This window comes from Corvus cornix, chromosome 9 (genome assembly GCF_000738735.6).
Source record: "Corvus cornix cornix isolate S_Up_H32 chromosome 9, ASM73873v5, whole genome shotgun sequence".
NCBI lineage: Eukaryota > Metazoa > Chordata > Aves > Passeriformes > Corvidae > Corvus > Corvus cornix.
This window is the reverse complement of record NC_046339.1, coordinates 9203452-9229319: the sequence shown is the minus strand read 5'-3', so window position 1 is coordinate 9229319 and position 25868 is coordinate 9203452. Positions and strand designations below refer to the sequence as shown.

Below are 25868 nucleotides of genomic sequence, written 5' to 3'. Positions count from 1 at the left end.
GGAGGATGGTAGGACAGGCAGGTGTTGACTTTATCCCTTCCATATGAACCCCAGATGAGAGTGAGGAGCTCCAGGCCAAGCAGGGTGCATTTTCCACCCACAGAGCTGAGAGACAAGAGATGCCAAAGGCTCTGTGGCCACTCATGCCATCCAGCACTGTGACGTCTGGCCTGACGTTGTGCTGCCAGATGAAGTCAGCAATTTCATTTAACAGGGCTGCAAAGTGACGTTGATAATTTCACAGGAACTCAGGCAAATGGCTGAGGTTTTTCTAGTGGTCTAAATCCCTGCGTGCAAACCAGAACATCAGGCTTTGAGCAGTTAATTCCTAATCATGCCAAATGCCTTCAAGAGCCCAGCGTCAGTACTGAGAGCTTAAAACAGTTTTCCACTGTACTGCAGATAATTTGGATAAAGCAAAGAGAGCAGTCTTGTGGCATTTCCAGCCTCAAGGTGTGAGAGTGGTCCATAAGTGACATTTGTATTCAGAGAACCCTCCCCATGCATTTGTGTTGTAGGCATCTATTACTGGGAAGGCACCATAGCTAATATAAAGGGCATTCTTTATACCCCGGAAAGGGAGTTCATTATAGGGGAAAGCCATTCTAGCTTAGTAAGAAATGAATCTAAAACTGCCTCAGAGCTGCTATTCTCATCAAGTTTCAATGTTAGCAGTTTTAACCAAGAGCTAATTGAGCAATCTCAGAAAGTGGAGTAATTCCATTATTCAGCTATGCTTTGTGCGAGGCTACTGCTAGCTGTGAGAGGAGCACAAATGACTTTCATCAAGCCATGAACCGCCAGCATTCTTGCCTTTTACTACTTTTTCTTTCAAAAAAAAGTAGGTCTTTTGGTCTTTTGGCAACTGTCACTGGCAACAGGAGCTCCACACCAACATTGCAAGGCTCATATGTAACACTGCAGTCCAATTTTTTTGGATAATAGGGGATTTGATTTTCATGGCTCTTCAGGCAGCAGTTTTGTTCCAGAGTGGATGGCTGAAGATGCTCCTGTTTGTTGGACAGGCAGAGTGTCACCAAGAAAACAGCACACTGTTCTTGCATAATTTTGCATGGAACAGAGCCATTGCAAGTGCCAGCCCAGCTACTCACCAAAGAGCATGATTCTGTCACTGGCTGTGCTCTCAGGAGATGTGGGATTAGCTAATGTTGGTTTTAGAAGAGCTTTTATAGAAACCTCTCAAGTTCCTCTGCTTCATGGAAGAGCTGTAATCAAAAATAAATGAATACGATTTAAAGAAAAGAAGAAAAAGTCATACCGCATCCAGCGTCTTTGGACTTAACACCCTGGAGAGGGTTTGTTGGTTGAGCCATGGTGCTTTTTCTTTACTGTTCTCCTTCAGCTGATGCTGCTCCTGTTGGATGTGAACAGGACTATTTGCAGCCTTTTGTGGAAGGTGACTTTGTGGGTGAATGCAGCAGGATTTAGAGTCCCATTCGCAGGAGGTGGCTGTAGATCTTCTGTTTGTTATGAGATTGTGCTGTAGCAATTATCCCCTCCAAGCCAGCAAAGAGTGCGGGCTCTCAGCAGTGTACTGCCCTTAGCAAGGGAACATGAATCCATCAGTGTCTTTAGAGCCCTCTCAGACACACACAAACACATCAGGCCTGCCTTTCTCAGCACCAGCCTCTCGTGGCACTGTTTGGTTCAAGTGTGATGCTTTCAAAGCTATACTGTTGGAGCCCTGCTTGGACGCAGCATGGAGCTGGACACACCTGAGGCAGGCACATAGATACAGGTTGAGAAACCAGAGGCCTTTGACTGCAGGTTGAAGCACAAACCCATTTTGAGCTGGGATGGTAAATCCATGCATAGATGGGAAGAAATTAGAACAGCAGAAGTCTTGTTCCTTTTGTAGGAGGGAGTAAGTGCTATGAGGGAGAGATGAGATTGAGGAGCAGATGAGCTATTGTAAGGGGTTAGGAGAAAGAAGTTTGGTAACCCTTGTAGAAGTGGTTGGTCACATTTGGCTCTAGTCTGAGCTGCTGAAAAGATGCTGGGGATTACTTGGTGGCAGCTCACCCAGCCAGAGGTACCACCATTGGAAGGGGGGCTCAGACTCCAGCTCAGAACAGCTCAGCTCTGTCCTTTTGGGAGCAGGTTTCCACAATGAGCTACATGTGAAGAAAATACCAACTTCTCCAGTCTGTCAAAAGCCAAGAACCCTGCCATGAAAGAGCTGTGTAGTGTTTTGGGTTTCTCTCTCACACCTCAGCTGTGATAACTCTTCCAAAACCTGGATGTACCCATCAGTTACATCTTGCAGGAAGGGATGAAGGTGAAGAAGGCAGTGTGGGGGAAAAGCTGTGCTTATCTGTCCAGCCCCACCTCACTGCCATTTGCTCTGAAGTCCCTGGTTCTGTTACCCTTGTGGAATAGCAGGTGTTTTAGTGTCCTTTTGCTTTAAGGAAGCTGCCTGCCTCCTTCCTGCACTTACTGGATTGCACACAAAGTACTCCTTGTCTCTCCCTTTCGGCAAACCCTGCTTAGCTAATGTCATTTGTCAAGTTAATCAGAGATAGTGGGCACTTCAATGGCTGCTGTGCAGCCTAGCTGCATTGCTATGGAGACAAGCAGCCAAACAGGCATTTTACTTGCCCTGCCTCTCTTTGCAGAGATTTGCCATGAGAAAACATTTTTTTATTTGCCATCAAACAAACAACTTGCTGAGGGCGTCAGTAGTTTTTCAAGGTTGCTATCCAGGGATTGAGAAGGGTCTACCTAACCTTCAGTGGAGCAAATAGTAATGCTAATACTAAAGCAGGTCAAGGGTCTGAATGTGTAGCTCCTCTTTCCACATCTCATAGATGTTTGGTGCTGGAAGGAGCTGTCTGAGAGGAGTTACAGCCCAGTAGCTTGCATTTGGGGCTGTAATTGAGATGTCATCAAGCCACTTCAGCTGGATGGTTTCACAGGTGACTGTTGGCCTACAGAAATTGTGACTATGAAAGATACTTTGAAAAGCACCAAGACTTGCATTTAAGACCATCTCAGGAGCTTGAAGTCTCCCCAGAAGTTGGTGAGATGTAGGCACTGGCATGCCCTGGTCACATTTGAAACTCAGAGGTGAGTGTAAGCCATACACTCCATCTGACCTCTTGCATAAGGCAGGCTGAGGATGAGTTTCATCCACATAACTCATAAGCAAAATCTGACTGTTGAAAGAGCTGACAGGAGATGTACATGTTATATGGCTCAAAAGCCATCCCATCACTCCCTCTCCTTCCCCTCACATGTGCACATGTTAAATGATGCATGGAACAGGTTTGGAAATGCTTCCTCCTGCGGCGTGGTTAGCAGGACAGCTGGGATCTGCAGGCACCTATGGGAGGGGCAGGCACCTACGGGAGGGACAGCCACCTGTTGACCCCTAGCCCAGTCTGTGGGACGGCAGAGGAAACCTCACATCAGCACAGAAAGGGCAAAAGTTCAGATCAGATTGTTTATGGGATTTTATGGAGCCAGGAGCCAAGGATAGCTCAGCTAATCCAGAGGAAACTGTAGCGATGCCGTTAGAATGCATTTCACATGGGATTCATTCAGTGCGCATTCAGATGGACCAGTCTTTCTGTCTCCGTTTTTTTAGCCATGAAATATTTTTCTTTGTACTTCTGTCTGCCAGCTACACTGAGCCAGAGTCCAAGTTCGGCTGTTTTAAGAAAAAACCCACAGAAACCCCAAAACCTCTTGTCGTTTGACCTGCAGGGCTTCAGCACAGCTCCCAGCAACATCAGGCACTGGGCTGAGTCCATGCTCTGCCAGCCGTCCTCTGCTCCTACCAGCCCCAGCATCCATTGCTTTTCTTCAAGCCACAGTGTAGTGTTTGCTGAGTTGAAGCCCTGGTGAGAACATGAACTAGAAGTGCAACTGAAAGGCCACGTGGGGAGGGCAGGAAGGCAGCAGCTTTGCTGTGCCCTCCAGCTCCTCAGCACCTGAAGCCTTGCCAGCATCATGGGCAGTCCTAGTCCTGGCTCGTCCTCTTGAGTCACCAACATCCCATGCAGTCTCAGCATGAGCTCCTCTTGGGAATAAGGTTTTCCTTTCAGGTGCAGTGAGGTCACCACATTGAGCTGTTTCATCCAGATCTTGTCTCCTTCCTTGTGTCCTGAGCCCCGGACCCCATTGCTCTGCTGGAAGAGGTGACGTGGCTTAACTCCAGGCACAGGTGCAAGCTCCTTCACTGTCCCCAGCCTGTTCCCTCTGACCCTGGCAAGCTCTCACATGCTCTGGATTACCCCAACTGTGACTTGTGCCTTCTGGAAGCTGCTTTCCTCTCCCTGAACTCCTGATGTTTAGAACAAATCTGACTAGGAGTTAGGGAGCAGCCCCACACTCTTCCCTTTCAAGCTTGCAGGACTGCTGCAGCAGGGTGCATTTGGGGAGCACCCCCCCAGAGATCCAGAGCTGGGAAGGACCTTCTGTCCCTGCAGGGAGTTTTGGCCTCAGCCCAGAGGGAATTGTGGCCTTCCAGGGCACTCTGGTTCGTTAACCTGAGCTGACACAAACCAACCGATCAGATCCTGGGGCTTCTTTTCCTCCCAAATACAGGACAGTGTCCAGCCTTATCCATGTTACCTGCTCCTTGAAAGCCCGAACTGCAGATGCATCTCCCAGAGCCTGCCTCTGCCTTTGGGTGAGAGACCAAGAATAGTTTTTCAGTTCTGAATATCCATAGTCACATCCTGCACACCCTGTCATGGGTGAAAAGCTCCTGGGTGCTTCCCAGGATGGGATTTTGCAGAGCAAAATGGGTAGTTTATGCTGTTAGTTTTACTTCAAGAATAAAAGCATCCCTGGCAGGAGGGTGCTCAGGTATGAGCTTCCATTCAGTACCTACAACATCAGAATGAGGATATCTCCAGGAAATTGTAAAAGCCCAGACCCCAGAATGGTAAAACAAAATGCAGAACTTAATAATCAGGTAGAAATTGCATCCAGCCAGAAGTGTCACTGTAGATAAGAGATGAAGACTTCACACTTCAGTGCACAGCAGGAACAGGAATGGCAGGGTCTGCTGCAGCATTTGCTTTCAGTGTTCATCTCTGGGATGTGCAATGAGCACGTGTTGCCTGTGACAAAGAGGAGGTTTTGTTCACAGGTATTTATTGCTTTGTCCTTAAAAACGGGTTTGCATCTCCTTCCATAGAGGCCACAGTTCAAGGGAGATGCTGGGACTCCATGGCCAACCTTCGCCTGAGTGTGCATCTGTGTAGCTGAGGCTAATGCTGGAAATGTCTCCCTCTTTCCTGGCACCAAAGCCCATGGGAAGGAGAGGCACTGCCTTTTGCAGTCTGCCCTGTTTTCCGTGCCTCGCTGTGACCTGGCTTGGGCAGAAAGGGCTTCCCAGGTGTGAGCATGGGCTGGCACAGCCTCACACCTGTCCTCAGGCCACTGTCCCTCCCGTGCCGCTGGTGTGAGAGTGGTGTGTCACCCTCTCTCAGGAGATGGGCATGGCCGGGCCGTAGCCCCCTGGCTGCCACTGGCTGTCCCACGGCCGGGGTGCCCAGTGCCCCGGGGCCACACTGTCCCTCACCCCCTGGAGCCGCTGGCCATAGAGGGACCGAGGTTGCCATCTGCCGGTTCAGCTGCACAGGAACAGCAAGAGCCTGGCTCAACCCTCTTGGACGTGGCCTCTCAGGAGTGTGTCCTGATCCTGCTCGGGTCACAGGGCATTGCCCACCCCCGACCCAGCCCGTGGCTTCTGGTAGCATATCCCCATGGGCAGGTGTTCCAGGGGACAGGGCGGGCAGCCCATTCCCATTTAGGCTGTGCTGCTCCCGTCCTGCCCACACTGCCCCTGGGCCAGGATGTCCCTCCTGCCCTCCCTGTGGGGCCTGAAGTGTTGGCCTCTGGCACAAAACCCTCTGCGAGAATCCACAGGGCTCTTAATAAGGGAGCTCCTTCCCATTAAAGACTAATATTTCTACTGCTGATTATCACTGTCAGGTGCTTATTCCTCCGCTGAGCTTGTCTTTATTTCCTTTCAAGTTCTTGGCAAGTACTCCCAGGCTGGGAATGTATCATTGCTGTAGGAGTGCAGCATCCTCCACATCTCACCTGGCCAGTCTCCCCAGCAGTGGCCAGGGCTGGGAGCTGCAGGAATGCCAGCTCCAGCCCTGGTGCCCCAGCCAGCCCTGCAAAATGACTGCTTTGCCTGCAGGAGCGATGAGGCTGAGCTGGCATAATCAGCAACAGCTCACTCAGGCATTGCTGGGAGGATGAGGTTACTTCTGTAAATCTATTATCTTTTTTGGCAATTAGCACCAGTTAGGAGCCCTGGGAATACATGCAGGAAATAGCAGGAAGCCCAGTTGAGCACATCTCTTGCTTATCAAGCCCAGTTAAACAAGTCCCCGTGGCACAGCCCTGCTGCTGGTAGCACAACCCATACACACACCAATGATCCCTAGTGCTGGGATTGCTTTCCTTAGCACTGTGTAGCCCCAGAGGTTTCCATGCGATGCATGTACATTCAGAGATGGAAAGTGAGGGGCTCACCCCAAGCTGGAGTACCCCACCAGTCTGCAGGTTGTCTAGAGGAGCCTGTGGAGTCCCTGCATCTCCTGGATGCCAAAGGCAGCCCCACTGGAGCAGCACTGGTGGCTTATCCTGCCTGGGGACAGTGCTGTGTTGTGCTGTGGGTGGGAGCCTGGCGTGGGGCAGGGCTCGGTGGCTGGGCCTGACCACACATGTCGAGCTTGGGATGGGGGAGCGAGCGAGATGCTGTTTTCTCTGGCCCAGGAAGACAGAGATGTGTGTTTGTTTTCCGTGCTATCTTTCACATGGCGTTTGTTTTGCTTGTCAAGCGTTTCAGGAGATACAATGACCTAAAGGGAGATTATTTTATCCTAATTTAAGCTGTCAATTTATCACTGACTTCTGCTTGTCTGCACCAGCAGGACAGCTTACTCTGAGTCCCTGGGGAAGCCTCCGCTAGAAAGTGAGAATTTGGGGGGGATTTGCTGCAGTCTCACAGCTAATCTGTGCTTATGACAGCAACTGCAAGCTGCTCCTCTGTCCCCCTGTGTCGTATTAGTTCCCATCACTGTGGACTGGCTTGGCTTCCAGGGGGCCTCCCCTGTCTAACCGGGGCCTGGGGTTGTTTTTCTCGTGCCGCAGGCTGGTGGAGGAGTTCATGCTGCTGGCAAACATGGCCGTGGCCCATCAGATCTACCGCTCCTTCCCCAAGCAGGCCTTCCTCCGCCGCCACCCCCCGCCCCAAACCAAGCTGCTGAAAGACCTCATGGACTTTTGCAACCAAGTCGGCCTCGACATTGACTTCAGCAGTGCGGGGACCCTGCATGTGAGTGCCCTGGCCTGGCAGGGCCATGGGGGCCGCGGGTGGGCAGCTACATGGTGGTGTGTTTGTGGCAGCGTGTGCTTTATTCTCTGTCCCTCTCTGCCCAGGAAAAGCTGACAACTATGCCATGCCAAAACGGAACACCTCCCTCACACGCTGTTGATCCCATTAGTGCTGGGCAGGGGTGGCCCAGCCTGTCCTGGTCAGCCATGTTGTGCACAGAGGTTAGAGCAGGGTGGGAAGGACCTTGCAAGTGACCCCTGCGCTGCCCTCTCTGCAATGGGAAGGATGTTTCAGTGCAAGAGCACTCACTGAGACACTCAGATTTCCTTCTCTGGGCAGGTCCTAGGCAGGGAATTTGATCCATACCACAAGGAAAGTAGCTCTGCAAGGGGCTGTTTCTGTCTGGGCTGCTGCAGGTCTCAGGGAGGGCAGGGTGGGGAGCGGGGTGACTGGGAAGGACTGGAGAGCAGTGCTGGGAAAGGTCAGATGCAGCCAGTGCAAGAAGTATCCAACCACTCCTCTGCTGAGCGTGTCCTGAGGCTGAACTCCAGCTGAATAGCACAGCGCAGGTTCCAGGATTTTCTTTACTCACCGCAACTGGACTGTGGATAATCCTCTGTTAATCCCATCCCCGCTGGCCTCCTGCACGCCCCTCCATCAGCTGGGACTGCTTTCCCCATTTGCTGGCTGTGCCCAGCCTATGTCAGCAGATGCAAGGTTGCTCACTCAGCTCTTCTCCTGTACTTTGAACCCTCCAGCCCTTCCTCACTGCTAGCCCCAGGCAGTGACCTCCCATATCCATGTCTCCCCAGAGTCCCATTAGTCCCTGTGCTGAAGCTCTCAGAAGCTGGATGGGAGCCAGGCACAGGTCAGGAGAGAGTTTACGGGCTCTCTCTCACGCTGCACAACTGAGGACAGAGCCAGCAGTCCCCATGCCCCAGGTGCTCCCTGCCATTGACCCCCAGAGGAGAGCCGGTGCTCAGGACCGTGTGTGCAGTCCTACTTGGGCTGCTGGGCAAAGCCCAATTTCATGTGCACCTTTTGGCTTACAAGGGGATTTGCAGGAAAAAGGGGAATTTGGCTTTGACAGGCTGCTGTTAGCACCAGTGAGATCTGCCTGGGTCCCTTTACCACCATAACATGCCAACACTGAATGCTCTCTCTTTTCTCCTCCAGAAAAGCTTAAGTGAAACATTTGGTGCTGACCAATATTCCAGAGCAAGGAAAGAAGTGCTGACCTACATGTTCTCCAGGCCCATGCAGGTGAGAACAGCGCTGTGCTGTCGGGCATGTCTGCTTGTAGCTTTTCTGCTGTGGCTCCATCTTCAGTTCTCACCCCTTCTGCGTTACCAAGCTGGTTGTTGCACACAGAGGGAGTGAATGAACACTGAACGTGGTGTTCCAGAGCTGCCAGCAGCTTCGTCCAGTGCCTCCAGCCCTGTGCAGCTGGCCGTGGGAGTATCCCTTGAGCAACAAAGCTTCACTGGGTGGCAAGGTCAGGCTGAGTCTTTCCTCACTGCTTACAGTGTCCCTGTTGGGATATTTCACCCTTGAAGTTGTCTGAGGGCTGTTAGGAGACTCACAAGGACCCTGTGAGGAGCTGGTGGTGAGCTCCATGGTTCGTGTTTGTGCCATTCCTTCACATTGTGATATCCCAACTGGTCCAAAGAAGGAATTAAGAGTAGGGGTGTGGAACTGGCCATAAGCACAGTCTGGTACCTGCTCTTGGAAGCAGGAAAGTTCTGGAAACCCTTCGGTCTCCCTCCAGCCCAGGTGGCTTTCTTTGACAGTCTCTGCAATGGAGACTTGTGCTGCTCACACCAGTTGTCATGTTTGGTGCATTTGTAGCTCAGGACACTTATTTGGGTGTTTATCACCATCAAAAAAAGTTCTTGTGAGGCATCACCTGCATTTGCAGCTAGGCACAGCACAACGTCTTCTGAGGAAAGTCCTACCCAATAGGGAGAAGGGGCACATTCCTGAAATTATCTCTCTGCTGTGGCCTGCTTATCACTGCAGGAATGAATCATCTTCCCAACGTCACTCATTTGACTGTCACTCTTCTAATTAGCTTATTTGCTTCATTTACTCATTAGCAGTTGCCTGAAGTCCTGCTTCTGGGACTTAATGCTTGTTTGCAACTGGGACTGGGGTATGAGGCCATTTAGTAAATCACCCCCTCATGTGTGTCCAGCTCAGGAGGGCTGCTTTGTAAAGAGCAGGGAGTGTCCTCTGGAGCTGGATGTGTTGTCCCAGATCCCGTGTCCTGCTTTGGGTTATCCTGGTCTCATCTCTCACATCCTCCTTTTCTGGCGGAAGGTACACTGGTGACACAAATTCCTTTGAGTCCCTCTCTGGTCATGCTGACTGTGGCACAAGCCTGGGCTTTGCCAGTAGCAGTACGTGAAGCAAGCCTGGCTGCTGGCCAGGGTGGATGAGCAAGGAGAAAGTAACTGGGTTCTGCAGTGGCACCAAGGGGGACATGGGCTTTTGGGGACCCACTGGCTTGCTGAGATCTTGCCTTTGTGGTGTCCTGAGACTGTGGTTGGAGAAGTGGTGGGAGTGCCTTCAGATACCTCACAGTGGCTCTCATTAAGGTTTAGCCCTGTGAATACATGTTAGATCATTACATGAAAGAGGTATCAAGGTTTTGGGGATGAAGTCTTCTGCAGAGTACACACCAGACAAAGAGGCGCTTTTAAAGGAGATATTCCACGAGACATTATTTTGGCAGGATCTAGCCTCATTCCATCATCAGAAGACAAAGGTGCCTGTGTGTTCAGGTGTGCTGTGCAGTCCACTCATATGTGGCAAACCTGTTGCCTGGCACACTCCCATTATAGGCAAACCCCCTCGGAAAGGGGCAAACAGCTTCCAGGAGGAATGAGCTTTCCCTGTGAGGAGTATATTTTTTGCTGTCTGCCACCAGCATGAGAGCAGATGGGAGAATCAGCCCCATCCTGCTGGATGTTGCAGTCCCTCATGGGGCAGAGGACAGATTTGAGTGTTGACAGCTGCAGAGCACAGCCACTGAGGGGCCCAGGCCGGTGGCGAGGGCTGGGCCATTGCCCTGACAGATGGTGCAGCGAGCCCGTGTGGTCGGGGCAGTGGGAAGTCACCTGTATCCCTGCATACGTCCCAGCTCCCAGTGATAAAGCTGATGTTTCAGGGACAAGGCTGCAGCTAAATCAGCCTAAACAACCTGTCCACAGGTTTAACCCCTGGTCGTGCCAAGTCTGTGTCTTCCCTCTTCACTGCGTACTGGTGGTCAAGACATCAGCCTCTTGGAGGAGGAGGGAATTGGGAAGCAACTGGTAATGCGTGTGCCTGAGGGAATGCCTGGATTGGCATGCCAGGAGCCTTGTAACAGATGAAGGAGCAGCGACACACCATTTTTCAGGGGCTCAGTCATTCGGGGATTCAATCTGTCCGTGAGAGCAAAGCTGCCCCTGGTTGGCTGGGGCTGATTTATTTCCAGTCTCCTCGCAGTTCTCCAGGGATTGCAGCAAACCCTGGGGATTTGAGACCACTTGTGAGTCAAATCTGTTAATGAGAAAACATCTGCTTCATGCCAGGCTGATGTCACCGGGTTGTGCTGTCACGGTGGAGAGGACGGGTGTCAGATATGTGTCAGGCGGGGCTCCCTGCAGGGTGTAACCCTTCCGTGGCCTAGGGGAGTATTTTTCTTGTGATACCCAAGCTGCTGCAAATGTCAGTGAGGGTCATAAGCTGCCAAAAGGGTGTCCAAAATGGTGCTGGACCCCACAATGGCCAGCACATCCATCAAGACAAAGTGCTCCAGGCAACAGCAAGCAGCAAAGGGCCTTCAGCATCTTTTCTAATTTTAAACAAGGTGGGGCATAACTTGAAACACTGCTAGGCATAGGGCAGGGATGGGCCCTTCTCAGTGTCTTTCTCAGAGCACTTTGACTGGTGCTCTGCTTTCTGAGTGCCTGGCATTGTAGGGACCTTCCTCCCTTCTGCCCAGAAGCCTGGCACAAGTGCCTGGAAGCTCCCTGTGGTTTCATGCTGTCTGTCAGCACAAGGGCACTCATCCCCTCCTGCAGCAGCCTCTGGAGCTCGGCATGTCTCCCTGCCCAGCCGCATTCGGTGGGAGCCGAGCTAATTGAGTGGAGACCGTACTTCGTGGAGTCCATCAGAAACAATTTAATTCTGGGTTGTGGAAATTGGCAGCCACCACAGCTCCTATCCCAGCTCTTAGGTCTCATAATAAGACTGGGACTGATGCTGCTTTTTTTAACCTGCTCTATTTACTTGCCCGGATCAGTGCGTTGCTGCTCAGCAGGAGCTGGCTGCACCACTGGCCTGGAGAGCGGAGGATACAGCTGCCCAAACCAAGGATCCCAGGACGACTCTGTAATCAGAGCTGGCTACTCCTGTTTTTTTTAAATCACTTGCTCTTATTTTTAAATGGGTTCATTCAATCGCCACTGTGCTGTGACCCCGCCGCCACCCCCCTGACCTGCAGAGCCTCCCCTCCCCGCCTGGGCTCGGCCCCCGGTGTTTTCCCAGCCCTGAGAGCTGGTGTTTCACAGATGTGAAAATAAAAGCTGTAACCTGTGGGATGACACAGGAGAGGTTCCTGCTGAAGAGGCTGCTGAGCAGTGGTGCCGCTGTTGCCCTGGTGTTGGTTTAGATGGGCAGTTCAGCCACTTGGCTCCCCAGCTGTCATGGTGGGATGGAGCAGCAGGGATCACAGCAGGGCTCTCTCTTCCTCCTTGGAAGCCACTCATCCCAGCTCCCAGTGCTCTCCAAGCATGCACAATGGGTGTGTAAAGCCTGCAGACAGACCCAGAACCAAAGAGCCAGCATGGGAGCTGCTCTGTGAGGCCCCTTGGTGGGAGAACATCTCAGCTGGACTCTCCCCTGGAAGATGGGAGGATGGCAAATGAGCCCCAGGGCCTGAGCAGAAGCAGGAAGCGGCTTAGACCCATGGGTGATGTGAAAGTTGATGCAGTCCTTGGGGCCAGGCAGGGACAGCTGGCAGTCAGAGCTCTCTTTTATTCTGTGCTCAGTTTCTGCAGTGCCTGCCTTGTCCCTGCACAGCTCAAACTGAGCAGCAGGTGAAGGACCACCAGCAGACAGGACATCATCAAAGGGACATTGGCTGCTGGCACTGTGTCCGCAGAGCCAGACCCCTCCAGCCTCATGGCACCACCCTTGCTCACACCTCCCCTTGTTTCTCCCCCCCTTCAGATGGCTCTCTACTTCTGCACCGGTGTCCTGGAGGACGAGACCCTTTTTCACCACTACGCCCTGAATGTGCCGTTCTACACTCACTTCACCTCTCCCATCCGCCGCTACGCCGACATCATCGTGCACCGCCTGCTCTCCGCCTCGCTCGGTGTGTGCTGCTCCCCTGCATGGGCTGGGCACTGGGGGACAGGGGCCATGGCATGGCTCTGTAGCAGGAGAGCACATGGGCATGTCATTGTCACTCGTCCCCTTTGCAGGTGCCAGAGCTCCCCTCAAGATGGAGAAAGAGGCCATCCAAAAGCAGGCAGATCACTGCAATGACCGGAAGATGGCTTCCAAGAGGGTGCAGGAGCTCAGCGCTGACCTCTTCTTCTCCGTCTTTGTCAGGGTAAGACCCGAGGCTATCTTCTCCCGAGGCATCTCTGGATTTCTCTGGGAAGGCCCAGCCTAGATGCCACTGGGAAGGGGGCTGTGTCTGCCCACTTGGCTTTAGGAAAGACAGACAGTGAGAGGACACACTCAGCAACCACCACTGCTGGATTCCAGGACCTGGAGACAGTGTTTGGGGATTGCTGGATGAGAGCTACTGTGTAGTGACAGCCCTGTCTCTTGACAGGAATGTGGTCCTCTGGAGTCAGAAGCCATGGTGATGGGTGTCCTGAGCAAGGCTTTTGATGTCCTGGTGCTGAAGTTTGGAGTCCAGAAGCGCATCTACTGCAATGTAAGTACCTCACCAGTGTGAGACAGTACCAACACTGCCTTGCCAGCGAGGGCTGCAGCAGCCTGGCATCACTGCAGGCAGTGGCTGTCCTGGTACCTTTTTGTGCCAGCCCTGCAACTGGCAGAGCTGTGCCCGAGCTGGGCCAGCCAGAGGGGAGGGAACCTTCCTGGAGTTTCCCTTCCATCCCTCAGCCCAGGCAGGCACAAGGGACTGGGGGGGTCTGGATCAGCCCAGTCTCTGAGGACCAGCTTCTCCCTGTGACGTGCTGGGGTTGATCTAGCCCAGGTAAAAGGGAATAAAGCCAGATTCAGAGGAACAGAGATAAGCATGGATCTGAAGCAAGGAAAGGGAGCAAGGCTGGTTTTCATTTCATTTAATCAGACAGTTTATCTGGGGCTGTGACAGCAGCGCTGTGGGCCAGCACCTGCAGTTGGTGACAGCATCCTCTCTTAATAACCTGGTTATATGGCTGGCAATGACATCTTTAAACAGGACATAGAGCGTGATATATGGGCCGGTGGTGTATCACAGCAGCCCCTGATTTACGCACTAGGCTCAGGCTCACGGGCTGCTGCATCCCAGTTGTTAAAGAGCTGCAGAGGCAGCGTGCTGGGCAAAAACAGCATCAGCCCCATCCACAGGCAAGGTGGAGGAGGAGAGCTGCTGGGGGACATGCTCCCAACGCTCTCCCTGCCTGCAGGCGCTACCCTTGGTGGACTTCCGCTACCAGAAGGTGGGGAAGAAGCCAGAGCTGACACTCTTGTGGGAACCAGAGGAGCTGGAGGAGGAATCTGTGCCCCAGGTAAGACCCCCACAGCATGGAACAGGCTCACAACACCATGGGCTGGCATGGAGGCTGTTTGCAGCATGTGGATCCTGTGATGTCTGCAGGGACAGGTCCAGGAGGCAGGTCTTGCCTTGCAGGGTGTCAGGTCCTGCTGTCCCTCTGTGTCCCTTTCCCAGTGAGTCCAACTTCAGCCTCAACTTCTTCTGCCATCCAGCCCAGTCCCATCCCATCGCTGCCCTCACAATCTGACCCCTCCACAGCCTTCAGTCTCTGCCCTGCCTGCTGCGTGCCCTGCCTCCCGGTTCAGTTTCCTCCAGAAATTGAATTAACATGCTGTTTACTTCCTCCTCCTAGATCATCAATTAAGATGTTAAGTAAGATCAGGCCCAAGGCAGCTCCTGTCTAGACCCTTCCCCCCCATCCTGGTATTCTTTGCCCCTGACATAGCCTTTTCTTGGGGTTTCCATCCCTGTGACAGGGTTGAGCCTCAATTAGGAGAAATTTTTTAAATCAGACTTCCTGAGATGCAGTGTCAAATGGTTTAACAGCATCTAGAAATCTCTCTCTTGTGTCCCTGTCATCTATTAACTTGGTAACTCAATCAAAGGGAGCAATTGCATTTGTCTGGCTTGATTAAGTGGTGCTTCTTTGCCAGCTTTTGTCTGGCATGGCTATAAAACCCCAGCTGTGTTGACTGCTGTGATCCCTGCCTGAAGGGCTGAATCCCAGCCTCTCCCTGCACCATCCCAGGGGCTCTGCACTTGAGCCCCAATTCCATCCAAGCTCAGCACATCCCATCCTTGCCCAGCTGGGGATCCTGACACAGAGTGGGCTGACCTTCCCATCTGGTGTGATCTGTGTCCTGGAGAGTCCTTCCCTTCCCAGGGTGGATGTTGTGATCAGAGCTGGATCCAACTCTGCAGACATTTCTGCAGGCCTCCCTCCCTTTGAAGCTGAGCTTTCCTGTCTCAGCTTGGCTCAGAGAAGCCCCGTGGATGCAGCCTGCAATGGCCTCAGTTCCTCCTTTCCTACAGGAGCAGGGATCACTTACACTCTAGCGGAGAGCTGATGAAAAATGATGCCCCAGCATGAGCAGGGCCCATTTTGGTTAAGCAAACAGTTGGTAGAGGAAACTCCTCCACGAACCCTCCACACCTCCTAAGAAAACACTGGAGCTCTCCCATGGGATCAGGCTCTGAGAAATCTTCTGAGCCAGCAGATCCCTGAGTTTATAAATCTTCAGTCCTGGGATGAGCCAGATCCCTATGGGCCATGCTGAGCTCTGGTAGATGTCACCTGGACACCCCACAGCACCAAGCACCCCAGCTCCCCGCCTTACCCCAGTGCTTGGCCTCTGCTTCCAGGTTTAGCTGAGCCTGGCCAGGCAGTGGGAACATCAGGGAAGGCTGTGAGTGAGAAGCTGTGCTGGGGTCTGGGCTGTTTGGCCCTGCCATGGAGGGGAGGTGTTACCCCCATTTCTCTCTGATCTCCAGGGGATTACCAGGGCCTCAGTGGGCATTACTGAGGGGTGAAGTAAGAAGTGGATCTAAGACTCAGGGGATTTGATGTGAAATTGTGCAGTTTCATGGCAGTTCAGCAAAGGGATGAAGCAGTGGAGAATGCTGATATTCCCCCTTTGATTCCCCCAGATTGGGGGGCTGCCCCATGACCACCACCCCCTGCACTGCAGCCAGCTGGGGTGGGCAGGGGCTGGTGCTCAGTAGCCCACAGCTCTCTGGGCAGCCACTTGTGATAGGATTTTCCTGCAGGTCGCTCCTCACTGGCCACTTTGGTACATTTAAGTCTCAATGAGATTTTCGTGTTCTGAGTGATTGATCTGGAGCAGCCAGCGCTGGATGAGCTGGGAAGTGTTGGACAAGGTTACGCCGGCAGCTCTGTGCCTGCTTCTCCTGGGGCCAGCCCTGAGCAGATGGCCCCAGCAAGCCCTGCTACACCACAGGGCTTGGGGACAGGCTCCAGCAAGTAAAGTCCCCAGATGTCTGGGCATGACCCCAGGAAAGCCCTTCCCAATGTCCCAGCCAGCCCCTTAACTGTGCCTTCAAGGACAGACCAGATCAATACTTTCCATTTCTAATCCATACAATTGCAGGAAGAGCTGGGGTCAGAGGAGCAGGGAGGTGGCAGCAGCAGCACCGTTGCTGAACAGGAGGAATTGATTTTCTGGGGTCTTCATTTCCTTGCATCTCTCATCCATTGTGCTCCCTTCCTGGGTCTCCTCTCTCTGTGGGAGCACAGGCAGATTGTTCCCTCCTTGTGGGATGCTGATGAAATGCTCAACGTCATGTGGAAAACCCTTCTGCCGCAGCCCGACGTTGGCTCTTGGCCAAGCTCCATTAAGGGATGATGTGGTTCTTTGGCTGGAGAGGGAAGGAAGGCATGGGGGGCCTTGAGGGGAGGTTGGGACCGAAAGCCAAGGGCACAAATGCCCACAATCCTTCCTAGACTGTGTGGAGAGCAAGTGGGGGCCTGATGAGGCTGGGATAAGTGAGGATGTTTTGGGAGGCTCTTTTAGGTTGATTTGGGTTCCCTGGCTGGTGTCAGAGCCCATGGTGTTGCCTTGAGGATGCTGCCTTCAGCCCCAGGAGCACCCTGGATGCCAGCAGAGCTATCTGAATCCATCCTGCCCCATTCCTTGCTTCCTTGTGGGTGCACTGGTGGAGGCAGCAAAAGCCAGCACAGCTCTAAGCAAATCTTGGTGTGATGCCAAGCTGCCTGAAAACCCTCTTTTCTCTCTTTCTCTCCCTTGCTGAAGGTGATCACCATTTTCACGCTGGTGGAAGTGGTACTGATGGCAGATGGTGGCCCCCTCAAGTACAGTGCCCTGCTCAAGAGGCCAAGCTCGGACAAGTGAGAGCCCTGGCTCCGTGGGCTCCCCACTCGTGATGCTCCCTCACCTCCCAGGCCCTGCACTGGCACCCACTGGAGACAGAAGGGACCCACAAGGACTTTGGGGTTTTGAGTTTTAAAACCATTGTGGTTTTATTTGTGGTTTGGATTTTAACTCCAGCTGGGAGCGGGGCTTGAGCCTGCCCCAGGCAGAACATTTCTACTCTCGGGAATTTTTAGCTTTATGCTTTCTTAATGTTTTTTTTAAGGCAGTGGTGTCCATCCCCAGCTTCAGTGCCCGTGGTGAAGGCTGAGAGGGGATACATGTCCCCAGGAGTGGAGAGGGGCTGGCTCCACCATCCCAGGTGGGATGTGGATGCAGTGGGATGCAGCCATGGGGCTGTGCAGGAGGGTTTCTTGCAGGGTTGTGTGTCATGTAATAAAAGCCGGGTCAGCAGCTGTGTGTGGAGCTCGCACGGGTTTTATTTTGTGCCCTGCATGTTCCCCCCAGCTGGGGGATCCCAGCAGTAACTCATCTCCCAGGCAGCCCCCTGCCTTCCCCTGCCTGCCACTTCCCAGGCACTATGAAAACCAAGCGGCCTCACTGCCTGTCCCAGCCTCAGATATGCTTGGCCAGATGTGAAATCAGAACAGATGTTCCCAGGTCCTGATCCAGCAGGTATTCCCTCAGTCCCTTCAACTTCATGAGAAGTCCCTGTGCGTCTCCACATCATCACAGGCAGTGGTTGGTGAAGGGATTGACATCTGGCAAGAAGGAATGAATCCATTGTGCCAGGCAGGGAGGGAGCCCTGCATCACTGTGCCCCATCAGTGGTGACAGCGTGGCCCCAGCACCACCACATCAGCCCTTTGCAGGAGCTGGCCAAACCCCGAGTGCCTGGATCAGGATGGGGGATTAGGGCAGGGTACAAGACAGTTCCCAGGGGCTGGTGAAGCCATCAAGGACACCTGTAGTCTCCAGGGGTTGTGCTCCTGTAGTGTCCTTCCAGGTGCCCTGGTGCAATCATGGGTGGATGTCACCCAATGCTGGTGACATGGGGCTGTTCCCTGCCCACAGCAGGTACCCCACTGTGCAGGTGTGCTGGCATGGGCTGCCCCAGGGCACCCAGCCTGTCAGGCACCAGCTGTCCCAGGAGCTGACAGGCAGCGTGTAACTCTGTCTGCTGGGACGGACCAGAGGACACTGACACCAAAGCCAAGATGTCCACCCCCTACCCCTCAGCCCAGTGTCCCCTCCTCAGGTTTGTCTCAGGGGAAACCAGGCAAATCCAGCCTGGCCCAGCTCAGCCTGTCTGCAAAAACAGCCCTTTGCCCTGTGCCCTCCCTCCCACTCCCTGGGGTCCTGCAGGAAACCGCCCCCATGGGAGCTGGGGCCCAGAGGTGCCCTGGTCCTCAGGGACAGGCTGGAGGTCCTGCCTTGCTGGTGGGGGAAGGGATGGCCCCGGGGGGGGGGCTGGGGGCATTGGGAGGGCCCTTGGAGGGCTGGGAGATAGTCTGTGGTGAATGTTATCAGCCCATCGTCTCACGGGACAGGGAAGAGCCATAAAGGGCTGTCCCCTCACCCTGGACGAAGGCAGCATTCCAGGAGGGAGCCAGGGTGGGCAGCATGGGGCAGCCGCTTTCCCCTGGAACCTGCCTTCTCCTCTGCTTCCTCGCCCAGCTCTCCACTGCAGCCTCCAGTGACAGGGGACATGTGGGACAGTGGGGTAAGAGCCTCTGGTGGGGGATGCTGGGGCTGGTGTCACTTCCCTGGGGGTCTCCAGGGACCATGTCACCTCCCCATGGGATACCAGTGAAGGGGAGCCCTCACAGCCACCTCAGGGGGGTATGAGACCACAGCCCCCCTGCCAAAGCGGGCCCTGCCCCCCATCCCTGCTGCTCCCAACCCCCATCCCTGACTTTGGATGAAGTGCCCTGAGAGCCACAGCCAGCTGTGGTTACCCAGCCATTGCACGCTCGCTGTGGCTGATCCTCTGGCTCCTCATCCACTGCCAAGAGGCACAAGGAACCTCCCTGCAAAACCATGCCTCAGTTTCCCCTCTGCAGGTGGTTTCTTAGCAATGCTGGGCTGCAAAAGACCATGCTGATCTCCAGGGGATTTCTGGTCCCCCATGGAGGGGGTTTACAGCAGCTCAATTCACCTTGGGTAGAGATGGCAATGCTGGACCCCTGGAGGCTCCCAGCTCTGCTCTCACCTCCAGATGCTGAGAAGACCCCGGGCTACTGGAATAAAGAGGCCAGGAGGAGGCTGGAGTTGGCCCTGGCCTTGCAGCCAGCGGCACAGCGGGCCAAAAACATCATCCTCTTCATGGGTGATGGTGAGTGCCCCGGGTCACTGCCACGCCCTGCAGCTCCCTAACAGCCGGGGGATGTGGCTGCTGAGAAGATGGGGCTGGGGCTGGGGCAAGCCCTCGGGCAGTGCCTGAGGAGGGCAGGGCTGTCCCTCGTCCCGGCCCCCTGCCACCCTGTGACTCAGACATGCTCACAGGCATGGGGCTGTCCACCATGTCAGCGGCTCGGATCTACAAGGGGCAGCTGTCCGGTGGCTTGGGCGAGGAGAATGTCTTGGCCATGGAGACCTTTCCCCACATGGCCCTGGCCAAGGTGAGTGGGGCAGTGCCCGGTGGGACACTCCTGCTGCCCCTGCTTGAAACTCCACTGCACCTGTCTTGCTTCCAGACCTACACCATCGACCGGCAGGTGCCTGACAGCGCTGGCACGGGCACCGCCTACCTCTGTGGGGTGAAGGCCAACGCCAAGACTCTGGGACTGAGCGGGGCGGCCGTCTATGGAAAATGCCGCACCACCTTTGGCAATGAGGTGGACTCCATCCTGCACCGGACCAGGCTGGCAGGTACGGGGCAGCCAGAAGCCCTGTCAGAGAGCCTGGCATGGCCATCCTGTGCTGTACAGAGCTTGATGGACTCCCTGTAAACCCTTGCCCATGCTGCAGGCAAGTCTGTGGGCATCGTGACGACCACGCGGGTGCAGCACGCGTCCCCCGGGGCAGCCTATGCGCACTCGGCCAGCCGGGGCTGGTATGCTGATGCCAACATGCCCAGGGAGGCCCTGCGGGACGGCTGCAAGGACATCGCCTACCAGCTGGTGCACAACACCGACATCAACGTGAGCTGGGGAGCGGGAGCGGGAGGGAGGGGGCACCGGGAGCACTGGGAGGGTCTGCTGAGCTCCCCGGCAGGTGATCCTGGGCGGCGGGAGGATGTACATGACCCCCAAGCGGACTCCGGACCCCGAGTACCCGGAGGACCCGGATCAAAATGGCACCAGGAAGGACGGCCGGGACTTGATTGCTGAGTGGCTGAGTGCCAAGCAGGTAGTGTGCCAGGGAAGAGGGAATGTGACTCCAGGCACAGGGTGTGTGCCATTGTCACTGGCTCAGCTCTTGCTGACAGGGTGCCCGCTATGTCTGGGACAAGAAGGGCCTGGATGCGGTTGAAGATGACTCTGTGAGCCACCTTATGGGTAGGAGCATCACTGCCTGCACCAATGGCAATCCTTCCTCCTCCTCCTCCCCTCTCTGGAGGTGTCAGCAGGGGCACAAAGCATGGCATGGACCCCCTCAACCTCCTCCCCCAGGCCTCTTTGAGCCCAAGGACATGAGGTACGAGCTGAACCGCAACACATCCACGGACCCCTCCATCGTGGAGATGACAGAAAAGGCCGTCCGCATCCTGCGCAGGAACCCCAATGGCTTCTTCCTCTTTGTGGAAGATGAGTAGCTCCAGGGGGGCACTGTGGCTGGGGCTGGGGTGGGATGTGCGTCCTGGGAGCAGGTGGCCACCCGAGGGGACTGGAGAGAGGATGATGGCCACATTCACCGTGCAGGTGGCAGAATCGACCATGGCCACCACAGTGGCCGGGCCAAGCAGGCGCTGATGGAGGCTGTGATGCTGGACCGGGCGGTGGCACGGGCGGGTGAGCTCACCTCCCCCACTGACACTCTGACCGTGGTGACGGCCGATCACTCCCATGTCTTCACCTTTGGGGGCAGCACACCACGTGGCAACTCCATCTTCGGTGGGTCTTGGGGAGGGGCAGTGAACATCCCTCCTCCCACCTCACTCTGTTGCTGCCATGGGAGGCTGAGCTGGCCCAGGCAGGGAGCTGGGGAGAGGTACCCAGCTGGGATAGGGGGTGACAATGTCTTTCTCTGTGCCAGGGCTGGCCCCCAAGAAAGCCAAGGACAAGCGAGCTTACACCAGCATCCTCTATGGCAATGGTCCTGGCTACAGCATCCGTGACGGGGCCCGTCCAGCTGCCAGCCTCCCTGCTGCAGGTACGAGTCTGCTGGGGATGTGGCAGAGCCACAGGGTGGCTGGGGACAGATTCCCAGTGAGTCTGCTGGGGATTAGGTGGAGGCACAGGGTGGCTGGGGACAACATCCCACTGGCATGGCCACAGGGGCCACACAGGGTCCTGATGCCACTGTGAGGCTCAGGAGTCACTTGGGCAGAAATCACACTGACGCAGGAGTGATGGGAGCTGTCCCCCCACCTCTGTGACGTGTCAGGGAGCCAGACCCCCAGCCCCATTTCTTGTCTTCCCCCTGCAGAGGACAAGGACTACAGGCAGCAGGCAGCTGTGCCCTTGGAGACAGAGACTCACAGTGGGGAGGACGTGGTGGTGCTGGCCCAGGGCCCCATGGCCCACCTCTTCCACGGGGTGCAGGAGCAGCACTACATCGCCCACGCCATGGCCTACGCCGCCTGCCTCGAGCCCTATGCCACAGAGCCTGGGTGCAGGGCAGCCCGCAGGGCCTCCCGTGGCACACAGTGCTCCCCACAGCCCCTGCTTGCCCTCCTGGCCCTCTGCATAGCTGCCCTCATAGTGGGAGGCTGAGAGGCTCTGGCTGAGTCCCAGTGTGGACAGGACCAAGGGATGCAATAAAACACAGGTTGTCTCCATCCGTCGTGCAAAGGTTCACAGTGGTGGTCACTTCCTGAGGTGCTGCCCCGTGCCTGCTTCCCCAGTTGGCTGTGGCTCCTGCTTCTCTCCTTGGACCAGCACTGGAGGCACTGGGGTGAAGGAGATGATGAAATGCGGGTGAGGGGAGGCCATGTCCTCCCCAGCTCTGCCTGTTTGGGACACAGTCCACAAGGGTTGGTATGTTCCTGGACAGGGCTGAGCAAGGAGCAGAGTTTTAGTCTGCATCCGTGGATTTATTGCTCAAGAAAGCCTGGGCAGAGAGCAGAGTGCTCGGTTCACGAGTGACCCCAGGTGCTCCCCATACCCACCATTGTCCCAGGTCCAATGCTCAGCGCTGCCCATGGCACCCTGGGACAGGACACTGCCTTGCCTGGCACTACAGCACCGTGGTCAGGGCAGGATTTCCTGCCAGCACTGCACATCCTCTTCTCCCTGCATCTGTCTGTGCCCCAAGCCCATCTGTGCCCAGCAGGCACAGGGTGTTGTGCCAAGGAGGTGCCATCAGCCCAGCCCTGCGGCCTTTGTGCAAACTGCTCGGCAGATACATGCTGAACCCCTCCACACACCCTGCTAGGGCTGATCCCTGTCCAAAGTCCCTCCCCGGATCTGCTGGATTTACAGACACTGCCAGCAGCGTTGGTCTGTCAGATCTCACCATGCGGCTCCTGGCATCCCTCACTCTCTGCCTCTGGGCAGGGCTCAGCGCTGCTGTCATCCCAGGTGGGGACAAGGATGGGGACGGGTGCCTGGCTGGCTGCAGCAGGTGTCCAGGGAAGCAGGGTGTCAGCCTGGCTGGCCACAAGGAGGGCTTGGGGAGGGGAGCTGGGGCTGCCCAGCTGAGCAAGGATTAATGGGTATGAGTTACCCCTGCTATTCTGGGGTTTTTGAACCAGTTTTCCCCCAGGTTTTTGCTTGCTTCTGTGCTGGGGGCTCATCTGGGAGAAGTGCCTGTATCCTCTATCACCACCCCCTACCATGGATTTGGCCCCATCCCACTCGCCAGATAACATCCCATCATGTCTGGTTTGGCTGCCCCCCTTGTTCCCTGCCCCAGGACCCTGGGGCCAGGCAGTGGGTGCAAGCCTGCATGGTCTCCGCCCACCCCATACAGTCCCCTGAACCACTTGGTCCATGTGAGAGGAGGCCCCAGCATGGGAGTGCCCAGGGAATGAGTACCCCTGGGATGTGGGTACCCTGCAGGGGTGCCTCAGGGATGCCAGTGCTGGTGAGCTGGGACTGATGGGTATTTCCAATGTCCCAGCGGAGGAGGAGATTCCATCCTTCTGGAACAAGCAGGCAGCTGCAGCCATCGAAGCCTCCTTCAAACTCCAGCCCAGGATACGCACAGCCAAAAATCTCATCCTTTTCCTTGGGGATGGTGAGTCTGGCACCCCTGGCACCACTGGCACCCCTGGCAGGCAGGCTGACATGGCCAGTGCCCTGCTGAGTGGGATGTGTGGAGGGCACCTGATCCAGAGGGTGACCAGGACCCTCTCTCTGCCCAGGATTCGGGATCCCCACCATCACAGCCACACGCATCCTAAAGGGGCAGCAGCAGGGGAAGCTGGGCCCTGAGACCCCTCTTGCCCTGGATGCTTTTCCCTACGTGGCTCTCTCCAAGGTAAATTCCTGCATGCTGGACAGGGGCCATGGTGATCCCAGGCATGGGGGCATGGTTATCCTGGGCATGGGGCTGCTGGCACCCCAGGGCTGCACATATGCTGTGCATGGGGTCCCTCCCCATCCCATGCGTGTCCATGGGAGAGCGAATGAGTGTGGCAGGGGGTGCTGGGGGGACACCCACTAGGGACTCCTGCCCTGAGCCCCTCTGTCCTTGGCAGACCTACAATGTGGACAGGCAGGTCCCCGACAGCGCGGGGACAGCCACCGCCTATCTCTGCGGGGTGAAAGGCAACTACCAGACCGTGGGGTTGAGCGCGGCTGCCCGCCACTCGCAGTGCAACACCACAGCTGGCAACGAGGTGTTCTCAGTGCTGCAGCGAGCCCGCAATGCTGGTAACGGGGGATGCAGGGCTGGGGGGACCCTGTGGGGACAAGGGGTGTCACACTGGGGGCTTTCCCCCCATGAGCATCCCATAGCTTGATGGTGGGGATCCTGTGTTGCCCTCAGTGGGGCCTGATGAGCGGGGTTTGGCAGGGAAGGCGGTGGGCATCGTGACCTCGACGCGGGTGCAGCATGCGTCGCCCTCAGGGAACTACGCGCACGTGGTGAACCGGGACTGGTACGCAGACGCCAGCATGCCGCAGGACGCGCGGCTGCAGGGCTGCAAGGACATCGCCTGGCAGCTGGTCCACAACGTCGACATCAACGTGAGCGCCCGCACATGGGAGGAGGGGAGCGGGGACAGACACCTCTCAGGGCACCCCCACTAACACTTCATCCGCCTCATCACCCCCAGGTGATCCTGGGTGGTGGTCGGAAATACATGACCCCTGTGGGGACGCCGGACCCTGAGTACCCCACCAACAGCCAGCAGAATGGGATACGCGAGGATGGGAAAAACCTCATCGACATGTGGCTGGAGGCACGGCCGGTGAGTGACGCAGCGGGGATGGTCCTCTGCCCACTGCCCCTGGCACAGGGCCAGGCACCCACTAACCCCTGAGGGATTCGCCCACAGGGTGCCCACTATGTCTGGAACAGGACAGAGATGCTGGCTGCTGCCGCCAACTCCAGCGTGAATTATTTGATGGGTAACAAATGACTCCTGTGCCTGGACCCAAAAGGCACTGGGACACTCAGGCACTGATGCTGTCCCCAACATGTGCCCTCACAGGTCTCTTTGAACCTGGAGACATGAAGTACGACCTGGTGCGTAACACCACCCTGGACCCATCACTCACAGAGATGATGGAGGCAGCCATCTCCATCCTGAGCAGGAATCCCAAAGGCTTCTACCTCTTTGTGGAAGGTAAATTGGGGCCCGTGCCCCTGGGGCCACTGAGAGGGGGGTGTAGGGTGGGGCTGGGAGTTGGGGGTGCTGCCGTCGGTCCCCAGCCCACTGTGGGTGCCCATCTGCAGGTGGCAGAATCGACCACGGCCACCACGACGGTGCAGCCCATAAGGCACTGACGGAGGCGGTGGAGTTCGACCGGGCCATCGAGCGGGCGGGTGCCCTGACAGACGAGGCTGAGACCCTCACCGTCATCACCGCTGACCACTCGCACGTCTTCTCCTTTGGTGGCTACACCCTGCGTGGCTCCTCCATTTTCGGTGGGGCTCTGCCCTGTGCTGCATACTGCCAGCCCTGTGGCACCCTGACTGCAGCCAGAGGAGTGATACGGGTGTTTGTTGGCTGATCCTCCTCTTCCATCGACCCCTCCCCAGGTCTGGCCCCCAAGACAGCCATTGACGGGAAGAACTACACATCCATCCTCTATGGGAATGGGCCAGGATACCCAGGCTCTGACCGGCCCAACGTGGACCTAGACAAAGCCAGTGAGGGCACAGAGACCATGGCCGGGTGGTGGGGTGGGGCTGGGGGCCATCACTGCCCCCCTTAACCCCCTTCTCTCCCCTCCCCAGTGCAGTTCGAGTACATGCAACAGGCAGCTGTGCCCCTCACCTCGGAGACCCACGGCGGTGAGGACGTGGCCATCCTGGCCAAGGGCCCCATGGCCCACCTCTTCCACGGGGTGCAGGAGCAGACCTACGTGGCCCATGTCATGGCCTACGCCGCCTGCATCGAGCCCTACACCAACTGCCGCCAGCGGGACTCTGCCCCTGGTATCCGCGCCACCCCCCTGGCCCTGCTCCTGCCCGTCCTCCTTCTCCCCCTCTTCCACTGACCCCATGTCCCTAGGGCACCCCACGGGGCAGACTCATGTTCCCCTTCCTGCCCACTGTGTGGCACCTGCGGGCAGATGGCAGCTTTCTGAAGCATCCCTGGTCTGGATGCAGCAGCCATGGGGACACCAAATCCCGGGCAGCGGGGTGTTAAATACAGTGTTAAATAAACACGGGGTGTGACACTGGTGGAACA

At 55.9% G+C, this 25868-nt stretch overlaps 3 protein-coding genes across 8 annotated transcripts in view; all 3 read left to right on the top strand.

The window, feature by feature from the left end:
- The window catches only part of DIS3L2 (DIS3 like 3'-5' exoribonuclease 2), a 184637-nt gene extending 167278 nt beyond the window's left edge, over positions 1-17359 (top strand). For all 3 annotated transcript variants that reach the window (XM_039556845.1, XM_039556846.1, XM_019284708.3), the window contains exons 16-22: positions 7141-7324; positions 8501-8587; positions 12542-12689; positions 12799-12929; positions 13158-13262; positions 13963-14064; positions 16823-17359. In XM_039556845.1, coding sequence (XP_039412779.1) covers positions 7141-7324; positions 8501-8587; positions 12542-12689; positions 12799-12929; positions 13158-13262; positions 13963-14064; positions 16823-16921 — 856 coding nt within the window. In that variant the 3' untranslated portion in view covers positions 16922-17359. The remainder of the gene's footprint in view (positions 1-7140; positions 7325-8500; positions 8588-12541; positions 12690-12798; positions 12930-13157; positions 13263-13962; positions 14065-16822) is intronic.
- Positions 17360-17468: 109 nt separating this feature from the next.
- Positions 17469-21789, top strand: LOC104688131 (intestinal-type alkaline phosphatase-like). Of its 3 annotated transcripts, none has more exons than XM_039556850.1 (10): positions 17469-18623; positions 19119-19235; positions 19406-19771; positions 19871-20043; positions 20117-20251; positions 20331-20400; positions 20515-20649; positions 20764-20955; positions 21098-21214; positions 21491-21789. In XM_039556850.1, exons 1-10 carry the CDS (start codon positions 18524-18526, stop codon positions 21775-21777), a joined length of 1692 nt encoding a protein of 563 aa, XP_039412784.1. In that variant the 5' UTR covers positions 17469-18523; the 3' UTR covers positions 21778-21789. The 3 variants fall into 3 exon arrangements, with proteins under 3 accessions (XP_039412784.1, XP_010395807.3, XP_019140254.2); XM_010397505.3 differs by having other exon boundaries at positions 18535-19235; positions 19406-19521; positions 19597-19771; XM_019284709.2 differs by having other exon boundaries at positions 18535-19235.
- Positions 21790-22397: 608 nt separating this feature from the next.
- Positions 22398-25859, top strand: LOC104688132 (intestinal-type alkaline phosphatase). Of its 2 annotated transcripts, XM_039556852.1 has the most exons (11): positions 22398-22584; positions 23126-23242; positions 23370-23485; positions 23706-23880; positions 24023-24195; positions 24285-24419; positions 24507-24579; positions 24663-24797; positions 24908-25099; positions 25214-25324; positions 25412-25859. In XM_039556852.1, the coding sequence occupies exons 1-11, from the start codon at positions 22410-22412 to the stop codon at positions 25672-25674; spliced, it is 1665 nt and encodes a 554-aa protein (XP_039412786.1). In that variant the 5' UTR covers positions 22398-22409; the 3' UTR covers positions 25675-25859. The 2 variants fall into 2 exon arrangements, with proteins under 2 accessions (XP_039412786.1, XP_039412785.1); XM_039556851.1 differs by lacking the exon at positions 22398-22584 and having other exon boundaries at positions 23090-23242.
- Positions 25860-25868: the final 9 nt, after the last annotated feature.